Source organism: Phyllobates terribilis, unplaced genomic scaffold (assembly GCF_046119375.1).
Source record: "Phyllobates terribilis strain yellow unplaced genomic scaffold, ASM4611937v1 Scaffold_5__5_contigs__length_657084704, whole genome shotgun sequence".
NCBI classification, from domain to species: domain Eukaryota; kingdom Metazoa; phylum Chordata; class Amphibia; order Anura; family Dendrobatidae; genus Phyllobates; species Phyllobates terribilis.
In genome coordinates, this window is record NW_027362765.1 from 617828811 (window position 1) to 617840935 (window position 12125).

General features: G+C 43.4%; 1 protein-coding gene across 1 annotated transcript in view; it reads right to left on the minus strand.

The window, feature by feature from the left end:
* The window catches only part of LOC141273764 (protein ELYS-like), a 113995-nt gene that overhangs the window by 74332 nt on the left and 27538 nt on the right, over window positions 1-12125 (minus strand). Inside the window, exons 9-11 of the mRNA XM_073686102.1 lie at window positions 10336-10468; window positions 10077-10255; window positions 8851-8912 (exon numbers count right to left, since the gene is read on the minus strand). Of these exons, the coding sequence (XP_073542203.1) occupies window positions 8851-8912; window positions 10077-10255; window positions 10336-10468 (374 nt within the window). The remainder of the gene's footprint in view (window positions 1-8850; window positions 8913-10076; window positions 10256-10335; window positions 10469-12125) is intronic.

Sequence of the window (12125 nt, forward strand, 5' to 3'; positions counted from 1 at the left end):
AAAATGACGTGGGGTCCCCCCTAATGTAATAGCTAGCAAAGGCTAGGCAGACAGCTGGGGGCTGATATTAATAGCCCAGGAAGGGTGCCATGAATATTGGCCCCCTCCCAGGCTAGAAACACCAGCCGTCAGCCACCCCAGAAATGGCGCATTCATAGGATGCGCCAATTCTGGCACTTAGCCTCGCTCTTCCACGCTGCCCTGGTGCGGTGGCAGGGGGTAATAGGGTTGGGGTTGATGTCAGCTTATAATGCCAGCTGACATCAAGCCCAGGTTAGTAATGGAGAGGCGTCTATAAGACACCCCCATTACTAACCCCATAGTCAAAGTTAAAAAAAACACAAACACCCAGAATAAAGTCCTTTAATTGAAATAAAGACACAATCCTTTATTGTTCTAAATTAAACCATACTTACCATCACGCCCATTCCAGCTGAAGCCAACGATCTCCTGCAATAAAAGAAAAATAATAAAGCAACCTCATCCTTACCTTTCCATGGTTCCCAGGACAGCTTCAGCTCTGCTACATCGAGATGACAGGCTGGACCGCAGCAGAACGCCGCCATCCAGCCTGTCATCCAGCAGACACTGAGAAGCGCAGGCTTGCTTGCGCTGCTCAGCGTCTCTCTGTGACGACATCCAGATGAGCCGAGTTCATGTCCAATGAACTCGGCTCACCTCATGCACGTCACTGACAGCGTGGGAAAATTCTCACGCTGAAGCGCTGATTGCAGGAGAATTTTCCCACGCTGTCAGTGACGTGCATGAGGTGAGCCGAGTTCATTGGACATGACCTCGGCTCATCTGGATGCCGTCACAGCGAGACAGTGAGGAGCGCAAGCATGCCTGCGCTTCTCAGTGTCTGCGGGATGACAGACTGGATGGCAGCGTTCTGCTGCGGTCCAGCCAGTCATCTCGATGTAGCAGAGCTGAAGCTGTCGTGGGAACCATGGAAAGGTAAGGATGAGGTTGGTTTATTATTTTTCTTTTATTGCAGGAGATCGTTGGCTTCAGCTGGAATGGGTGTGATGGTAAGTATGGTTTAATTTAGAACAATAAAGAATTGTGTCTTTATTTCAATTAAAGGACTTTATTCTGGGTGTTGTGTTTTTTTTAAATACTTTACTAGAAATTCATGGCGGTCATGTCTAATACTGGCGTGACCCCATGAATTTTGGGCTTGGGGCCAGCTGATAATACCAAGCTGGCCCTAACCCCTTTATTACCCAGTGAGCCACCGCACCAGGGCCCTGGATGAGTTGGGTACAGCGCCAGAAGATGGCGCTTCTATGAACGCGCCATTTTCCGGGGTGGCTGCGGACTGCAATTTGTAGCGGGGGGGGCCCAGAAAGCTTGGGCCTCCCTGCGCTGCAGATTCCAGCCCCCAGCTGCCTAGTTGTACCTGGCTGGACACAAAAATAGGGCGAAGCCCCACGTACTTTTTTTTTAATTATTTCAGGCTTGCTTGCGCTCCACAGTGTCTCTCTGTGAGGGCATCCAGATGAGCCGAGTTAATGTCCAATGAACTCGGCTCACCTCATGCACGTCACTGGAGAATTTTCCCACGCTGTCAGTGACGTGCATGAGGTGAGCCGAGTTCATTGGACATGAACTCGGCTCATCTGGATGTCGTCACAGAGAGACGCTGAGCAGCGCAAGCAAGCCTGCGCTTCTCAGTGTCTGCGGGATGAGAGGCTGGATGGCAGCGTTCTGCTGCGGTCCAGCCTGTCATCTCGATGTAGCAGAGCTGAAGCTGTCGTGGGAACCATGGAAAGGTAAGGATGAGGTTGCTTTATTATTTTTCTTTTATTGCAGGAGATCGTTGGCTTCAGCTGGAATGGGCGTGATGGTAAGTATGGTTTAATTTAGAACAATAAAGGATTGTGTCTTTATTTCAATTAAAGGACTTTATTCTGGGTGTTTGTGTTTTTTTTAACTTTGACTATGGGGTTAGTAATGGGGGTGTCTTATAGACGCCTCTCCATTACTAACCTGGGCTTGATGTCAGCTGGCATTATAAGCTGACATCAACCCCAACCCTATTACCCCCTGCCACCGCACCAGGGCAGCGTGGAAGAGCGAGGCTAAGTGCCGAATTTTTTGCAAATCGTTCGGGTTCGTCGAACAACTCGAACACCGCCCAAAACAGCTCGAATTTGAGATTGGCGAACAGTTCGAGTAGAACAACGCTCATCTCTAGTGGCTACTGCTTTAGCCAAATGGGCCCTGATGTTATCCAGAGAGGATCTTCCTTCAGACGAACAGGTCAGACTTCTCACTGACCTAACCCACCTTGCCAGCACTGTTTTTGATGTCTTTTTCCCCTGGTTTTTGCCTGCAAACTGTACGAACAGGTTAGGGTCTACTCGCCAGTCCTTTGTTGTCTCCAAGTAATGGAGGACTACTCTCCTGACATCCAGGGAGTGAAGTCAGTTCTTGATTATTTTTATGGCCTTGGCAAAAAGAGGGTAAGACTATTTCCTTGCTCATATGAAAAGTTACTACTTTTGGTAAAAAAAAAGCTGGATCTAGCCTGACGGTAATGCAGTCGTCTAGAGCCTTAGGTATGGATCGTTGACGATGCTTGTATTTCTCCCATCCGCCTTGGTGTTATTGGTGGTTTAATAAAGTATTGCCACACTGTTTTACTCTCACCCTGTGTTGTCTGAGTAGTATTATGCCCATGAAAGACCCAGTGTCTCCACAGGCTGCAATTTGCACTTTTAGGGTGCTAGCTCTTAGGCCTTTATGAAATCCAGTCTGTAGAATCTCTAGTATATTTAGAATGTTAGGACTAGAAATCTGTCAGTTTCTTGATACTGTGCACAATTTTTTCCACAGATTTTCGTGTATATTGCTGATGTTACTGGCTTTCTACTATTTTGCATAGTTGATTTGACGGAATCTGAACGATCTTTAGATCTCAAGATCTGCCTCTCAGGATGCAGGTTGGAGGAACTTTACGTTGGGATGGTATATCAGCCCCTGGATCAGCAGATCCAGTCTCTCTGGAAGAACGATTGGATCTTTTAGGGACATTTTTTCAGTAAAGGAAACCAGCTTCTCCTGGGCCAAAAAGGGTAATATTACTATTACCTTGGCTTGGTCTTCCAGTATCTTCCTTAGCACTGCTGGAATTAAGAGCAAGTGAGGAAAGGCATATGCCAAGTCCATGTCCCATTTCTGGGACAAAGCATCTACCCCTGTTAGCCTGTCTTTTGGATCGAGGAAGAAGAATTTGGCTGTTTGTGCGTTTTTCCTTGTGATGAACAGATACCACTGAGTATCCCATCGATGTATTATGCGATGGAATTCTTCCCACTTTAGTTCCCATTCTGACTGTTGCACTGTTTCCCGACTGAGGAAATCTGTCACGGAGTTCTGAGACCCCTTCAGGTGTATTGCACTTACTGATAGTACTGTTTCTTCTACCCACTAAAAAATCTTTCCTGCTAAATCTTGCAGATGGTGATGTCTTGATTCCCCTTAATGTCTGAGAAAGGCCACTGTTGTGATATTGTCTGACAGGATTCTGATGTATTGGTTCTTTAGGTCTGCCCGACATCTTTTTAAGGTTTCCCAGACTGCCTGGAGTTGAGGTTTGATGATCTGGGAAGGTTTCGCCCCTACCAGGTACCTTGTAGGTACTGATCGTTTATATGGACCCCACCAGCCACTGTTGCTTGCGTCGGTGGTGACTGTTACAAATGGAGACAACTTCCACATAATCCCCTTCTGTAGGTTGGCCCTGGAAGTCCACCATGTTAATGACTTCCTGGTTATCACAGACAAGCTTATTTTCTTGTCTAGACCGTCCATCTTCCTGTTTCAGGTTGTTAGAATCTGATGTAGTTGTCTCGAGTGGAATTGGCTCCACTGAACTCTGGGTATAGAAGCTGTCATTAATCCTAAAATTTTCATGCTTTCCCAGATGGAGATTTGTGATTTCCTTCCGAAAGAGAGGACTCTGTCTCTAAGTTTGTTTTTATGACTGGTAAAAGGGATATTTTTAGTTTTGAGTCTAGGAGGATTCCTAGGAAGATGTTTCTTCTTCTTCCTGGTATAAGATCTGATTTCTTCCAGTTTACAATCCATCCCAGATTTTTTTTTATAATCAAGACGGTTGAAGTTAGGCTGAGTTCACACGATGCGTTTTTCATGCGTTTCCGCGGCGTTTTTGCAGTTGCGGAAACGCATGAAAAACGCATGGTAGAAGGGCAGCAATGTTCCCCAATGGAAATCCGCATGTGCTGTGCCCATGATGCGGATTTTTCCGCAGCGTAAACGCTGCGGTCAAAAATCCGCAGCATGTCAATTAATTTTGCGGAAACGCTGCTCTTTTGCCGCCATTGACTTGCATTAGACCGCATGGAATCCGCATCACTGTATATGTTGATGCGCTTTTCATGCGGTCTAATGTGCGGATGGTACCCGGGTGTGGATGAGAGGACTCTCATCCAGACCCAGGTACCATTAAAAAAAAAAAGAATAAAATAAAAAATATATATATTCTCACCTTCTGACGGCCCGCGCTGCGTCCTGCTGGCTTCCCGGGCACTTCGCGGTTGAATGAAGGACCTTCGCTGACGTCAGAGTCATGTGACGGGTCACGTGACGCTGACGTCGGAAGGTCCTAAAGTCTTCACTGCCGGCAGCCGGGACCGATGAAGCAGGACACCGGGGGCCATCAGAGGGTAAAGTATAGATTTATTTTTTATTTTTTGACATTCACACACTATATAAATCCATGCCGGTTGCATGGATTTATATAGTGGAAAGTTGACAAGCACTTTCCAAGTGATGCTAAAATCGCTTGGGAAGCGCTTGTCAACCCGCATGCGGAAATGAAAGTGAAGACCGCTTCATTTCCGCATGTCCCTGGCAGGAAACCGCATGTACAATCCGCATGCGTTTTTTCCTGCCAGAGAGATGCAGAAACGCTCAGGAAAAAATCCTGAGCATTTCTGCATCGTGTGCACATACCCTTATACTGGCTTTTAGTCGCTGGGGTGACTCTGCAATTAATAGGAAATCGTCCAAATACTGGACAATTAATACTCCCTGCTCTCTCAGGAAAGCCATAACTTCTGCCACTAGTTTGGTGAAGATACGTGGGGCTGAGGATAGACCAAATAGGAGGCATCTGAACTGATAATGCAGAATGTTCTCCCCCTTTTTCAGTGCAAATCTTAGATATTTTTGACTGTGAGGGTGAATGGGTACATGATAATAGATCTATCGTACACATCATCATGTTTTATTAGTGGAATAGATGATCTTATCGACTCCATCTTGAATTTATTGTATGCCACTGACATGTTTAGAGAATTTATATTTATAAATCGCCCCCCCCGTTTTTTTTTTTTTATTGAAAATAGGTTTGAATAGTATTCCACAAGCCATTCTGCTTCTGGCACTGGTATTACTACTCTGAATCCACCAATTTTTCCACATCCGTCATTAGCTTTCTGGAGACCTGCGGGGACTGCGTAGATAGGTGGAATCTTCCCTACGAAAGCTCTTCTGCATCCCTCTGCAATTGATTGGAGTATCCATGGATTGTTGGATACTTCTGTCCATGCTTTAAGTATTGGAGTCTCCCAACTACTCTCTTCGCATCATTGTCTACACGTGCCATTTCCTGCACTGGCAAAGATATTCCTTCTATTACCTCCCTTCGGGTAGCTCCATCTTCCCAGTATATTCTGGTCTTTGATAGGAACGAGGCCTCAGAAAGGATGATACTTTAGGTTTTTCTTCTGGAAACCCCTTTTTTTCCTCTGAGGCTTTTTATACCATATCGCCCAGAACTGGACCGAATACTCAAAGGCCAGAAAAGGGGATGGAACACAGTTTGTTCTTTGAGTGGCTATCACCTGACCAAGTTTTTAGCCATATTGCTCGCCTAGCCATGGTGGAAAGTGCCCCATTCCTTGCGGCAAATCTAACTGACTCGGCTGAGGAGTCAGCCATAAATCCCATTGCCATTTTTAGTAATGAAATGGATTCTAGGACCTCATCTCTGGAAGTCTTCTTCCTCAGATGACCTTCTGATTGCTTTAACTATATATTCATGTACCTTGCTACCGAGGTAGCTGCTATTTAAGCTTTTATTATTGTAGCAGAGGTCTCCCAGGTCTTTTTGAGAAGACAGTCTGCTTTCCTGTCCATAGGGTCTTTCAAACATGAGGAGTTCTCAAATAGGGTGGATGCTTTCTTCTCTACTCTGGATATCGGGATATCAATTTTAGTGATTTGTTTCCATAATTTTAATTGCCTCTGGTTCAAACGGTAGACGTGATTTGAAACTTCTGGGAATAAATTAGTGTATTTTTCATGTCTTTCCACTCCTCTAGTATCATGGCTTTAATATGATTATTAACGGGGAATACTCTGTTCATACGGCTTCTCAAACCTCGATCGTTTTATCCTGTACCGGGGAGGGCTGGTGAGTGTCCTCGACTTTCATGGTGTTTCTCACGGCTGATAGAAGTACATCAGTATCTTCCCAGGAAAAAAGATTTATTTTTATCCTTTGGGGAAACGGAGATAGATCCTTCTCTTTCCTCTTGTTCAGGATCAGAGTAACCTGACAATTCTTCCTCCTCAGAACTAGATTCTTCCCACATTATGGTGCTTATATCAGTCATAAAAGAGGAATGTTCCTCCTTAACCACCTTGGCAATACAGTCAGTGCATAATTGTTTCCCATATGTATCCGGTAGCTTTGTGTTACAGATGGAAAATCATTTCCCTCTTTTCTTAGTGGCCAAAGGCATCACAGATCTTTCAGGGATCACCTTGTCCTATAAGAACAAGGGATCATAGAATAAAAATACTAAAGAAGACAGATGGAATCAGTAAGTGAAACAGAAAGGGAGTAATCCCCAGATAACTGACTTGTACTGGTGGTTCAGCAGGTGTATCAGAGCGACCAGTGGTTTGTCCTTCCATAGCGGTCATTCTGGATGCACTGGTAACCTCAGCTCCCCTCTAACAATACTTAAATAGTATTATCACACCCGTTTTCCATCAGAATCATCAAAAAGGCATTTCACCTTAAATTTAGGATTTGGCACCATTTAAAAAAAAAAAAAAAAAAAAGAAGAAGCAGTGCGTTCCACGGTGGAACGCTCACCGGGCACTAGAGGTCTGCATGTCGCTACCTTTATAACCGGAAGTGCTGCAAATTCAATCTTCAGGACGCATAGGAGTTGCACGCAGGGCTTGAGCAGCGTGAACTGAGAGCCCCCCGAGGGGGAAGCAGTTTTCCTCGGGAGCATTGGCTCAACCGGACAGGCTGAGGGACCCCTTGATCAGCAAGATGTCGGCCTCCGGACCACGGCAAAAGGAAAGAGGAATGCGAAGAATCCCGATCCTCTCGAGCCCGACATCAGGAGGTCCTGATCACTGGAAAATTTGTGGAGGGGTGTCGCTCGTCTTGGTTCGGTGCCTCCCTTCTTGCGATGTCATCCTCCTCCTTGCTTTGCGTGGATGACGCGTCCCGTATGTCATCTATACAGTCCCCTGCCATTGCGCTCCTGTGCACGCCTACTTCTCTGCCCTGTCGAGGGCAGAGCAAAGTACTGCAGTGCATGTGCCAGAACAGGTCAAAGAGCCCAGGCGCATGCGCACTGCACTACTGTACTCTGCCCTCATCAGGACAGAGAAGTATGCCTGTGTAGGAGCACGATGCCGGGAGAATCTGTGGATGACGTACAGGACGAGTCATCCACACAAAGCAAGGAGGACAACGACGCTGGACAAGGACGGGCGACACCCCTCGGACCAGACTCGACCGCCACGCAGGGAAGTATAATAAAACATCTTTTTATTGTCTTGCAGGCCGGCTTGGGGGCATATACCCTGCATTATAGAATGCTGTATATCAGGGCTGAACGGTGGTGGCCATATCTTATATGGGACAAACCTTGTGACAGGTTCACTTTAATGATTTCCATTGACAAGCAGAAACATAAATGTTCAGACATTGCATTTTTGCTGCAAATGCTTCTGCCCCAAAACAAAGCGTTGGAAAAAAAAACACTCCGTACAACCGTGCATTTTGTTGTATGTATGTATGTATGTATGTATGTATGTATGTATGTATGTATGCATGCATGTATGTATGTATGCATGTATGTATGCATGCATGCATGTATGTATGTATGTATGCATGCATGTATGTATGCATGCATGCATGTATGTATGTATGGTGTAAGTATGTATGGTGTATGTATGTATGTATGGTGTATGTATGTACGTACGTACGTACGTACGTATGTAAAACGTTATTTTTCCCATTCATTTGAGTAGGTGAAAAGTGTTGCAAAAACAAAGTGCATCTACTGTATATAAACTGTTCCAAGAAGATTTAATGATCAAAGGGAATCTCTCAGCAGATTATTGCTACCTCCTCTAAGCAGCCTGATGTAGGTAAAGAGACCCTGAATCCAACGATGTACCACTTTGATTACTGGGCGCAGTAGTAGGGACACAATTTTTAGGTTTAGCAATGCAGCAGAGATGAGAAAGCTGCCCCTGCCCACACCAGGCTCTCTACAGACAGTGAGGTGCTTATCACAGAAGGGGGCTGAGTTGGACGATTGCCGGCCTGCCGGATCCTCACAGCAATGTTAATCAAGGTGATTAAAGTGTAACACCACCACACAGCGTGGACATATGACACCGTTGAGTTTAGTGCTTTATCCCCGTCATGCTGTCCTTAATTTACATAGCAAAAACATGCTGACAGATTCCTTTTAAAGAAAAAAATTATAATTTTCAATAAATAAAAATCTCAAGCAAATTTGTCAATTTTAGATAGGAAAGATTTCATTGTTCTTTTACCTCTTTATGAAAGCCAGTGCATGTGATGTGGATAACTCCGGAATTCAACAAGCAAGTAGCATCTTCAATATGACAGAAAACAAAAAAAATATCGTCAGAAAACTCATTAAACCTAAATTAGTTTTTAATTTTTTTAAAAAGTTTAAAATATCCAAGAAATTTCGTTCCACTTCATGATTGTGTTCCACTGGTTGTTGGTTCTTCCCCAAAAAATTAGAATTTTATATCTTCATGTTTGAAGCCAGAAATGTGGCAAAAGGTAGAAAAGTTCAAGGGGGCCAAATACTTTCACAAGGCGCTGTGTGTCCTGCTAATAAGGCGTGGGATGGAGAGATGGCACATCATTCCTACTGATCACAGGTGAGGACGGGAGAGGGACAGACAAGGGGTGCATCATTCCTGATGACAGGTGGGATGGAGAAGTGGCATTTGTTCTTGGTGATATATAGGGATGAGATGTGGAATGGACAGATGGCACATTATTGCTGCTGAAAGGGTGAGGAGGAGATGGGTGAGGTGGAACACTGTACCTGTTTATGACAGGGAATCAACTTACAGTGTCCATTTTAGGACATGATCAGACATCAAAGTCAAACATCAGAATAATGCCAGTTTGAGGCTAAATACCTTGTCTGAGAACTGACTGACATGTGATAAAAAAAAAGTCACTATTCGCTGGGACTTGAACCCAAAACTTTGTCCAGAAGCCAGTGCACTTACCATTGAGCTATTCACTCAATTGATGAAAGAAGTTTTTCTTGGCTTATGAGATCAACCATGAAAATACCCGAGGTGTCTAAAAGTCACTGTGATTCTGATGTTTGAAGAAAGTCAGATATCAGAATCACATATCAAAGTCACACATCATTTATATTTGGCTTGGAGGAGGTATGTGTGAAAGTCCCAATGAGTTGCAGACTGGTTTGCACTGAAAATCATATAACCAAATAGAACGCCTAGATTTATTCAGTGTATAGCTCAATGGCTACTGCACTGGCTTCTAGACAGCTTTCAGTTCAAATCCCAGAAGCGAACAATGACTAATAATGGCACAAAATCAGGGTGCCGTAATAATGCCAGAGCAAGTACTATCACAGGGTCAAACTGTAGCAGGAGGGGTACATAAACATTATTATATTAAAATAGGTCTAATTTATATAGGAAAAAATATATATAAATTAATTTACTATTCAAGGCCATCAATAATAATTAAAAATAATCATTACCAAAATTATAGGTGCTTGGAAAGTAGAACTGTTCTGGTGGTGGATATGCAGGTGGAACACCTCTACTCAAACTACGTTCATGTACAAGAACATCAAAGATGGTGTCATCAGTCATGTTTGTCAAGGCTTCAAGAGACCAAAATGCAACATATGAACAGTTTCTAAGAAACTGACCAGGCCTGTGAGAGAAAGAAAATAATTGGAGTATACAATGAAAGGAATGCCATTACTCTCCTCTCCCACAAAAAAAAAATCTTACCTTAAAGAATCCGGCATCTGTGCTTGATACCAACGATTTATATCAAACACTCCCATGTAAATTGAAGGCTTATTTTGTCCATACGTATTAACTTGCCAGCTAAATATTGACACACTGGTATCAGGCGATGTAACTGAAAAGAAATCATATTGCTAGAAATATGTACAAAAACATTATTTGCAGTCTATAATAATACCCTAGAGGGCTTTCCATTTCATTGACAAATCTTGAAATAAGTTTTAACCTGCAGGTCACAATTTTTATTAGAAGATTTTAAAACTCCACAAAGTACATGCATATAAGGTACTGCATTTTCAGACAGACGCCGTCTTTAAATGGGTTGTCCACTACTTGGACAACCCCATCTCAATCCTTGTTTGGCCCAGTAAAATAACACCCATAGGGCAGAGTGAAGCAAGCGCTGATTGGCCGCAAGGATCGTATGACAATGTTATGCGAGCCCTGGGAGACCCCGTGTCGACACCTCGGGAACAGCACCGGCAACAGAGGTGAGTATATGTATTATTTTACAAGGGGAAAACATAGGGATTGAGGAGGGGGTTTCCCCGAGTGGTGAACAATCCTTTTAACTGCAGTATAAAAGTAATACATTTTAACTGGATTGGAAACCTTGTGTGTTAGTATCACAAAACCTATTTAGATGTTCTATTGCATGTGTTTTTAATGACGTAGAAGTGAATCTTACATAAAATATTACATATGTTGCATTTGATAAAATACATAATCACTGTTGCAGTTACTTTTCATTAAAATTTGCATCTGTTCTCCTGATATTAAAGGGAACCTGTCACCATGAAAATGCAGTCCTATCTGCAGGCATCATGTTATTGAGAAGGAAAATCAAATTAGATTGATCTATAGTTTACTGAAAAAAAGGTCCGTATAACCCGTATTTTCATCACAAACCTCTGCCTTTTGAGATTTTCTGTCCAGTTGGCGGTCCTATCAGTGATTGACAACTTTCTCTGTACAAGTGTACTTACAGTGATAGATGTCAATCATTGACAGGACTGCCCACTGGACTGAAAGTCTCAGAAAGAACAGATTTAGGTGATGAAAACAGCTTATACTGAATTTTTTTTTTTCCACAAAACTATATATCAATCTAATCTGTTCCTCCTCCTCCTCAATAACATGATGCCTGCAGATAGGACTGCATTTTCATGGCGACAGGTTACTTAAAAATTTTCTTTTTTTATTGTTTACAGCTTATTGCCAAAGGAACCGGCCACAAATGCAGTCTAGCAGCAGTAGCCGAACACACACAGTACGTGCAAGCGCTTTACAGTGAACCTGACATCTGACACTTCATGCCCAATCCACTAACTGATCTCAGCCACTGCCTGAATCATGCCACCCTCAGATTGGGCAGCAAGTATCAGATGTCAGATTCCCTTTAATAGCAGGTCATAAGCACTTAATTGAAGCGGTTGGAAAAAATCTAAACATCTTATTCTGAATCATAAAAGGGCGAATCCCAATAAATAAAAAAAAAAACGCAAACCCACATTGGGTAGAGATGAAACTTCTAGATAAAGATGGGTCTGGCTCTGAAGGGTCGTGCTTAAGGGTCTTAATCTGAAATAAGCCGGAAATAGGCCAGAAGGTAGGAGTAACTATTTACTAATTGTGCTTAGTTTCTCTCTCTCATTCACACTTAAACCTTCATTATGCTTACATACGCCCTTGCTGTCTTTGCACCACTAATCCTTACTCTCCTTCACTATCCCCCAAACCCCAGCACTCTCTAACCAAATAATAATCTCTCC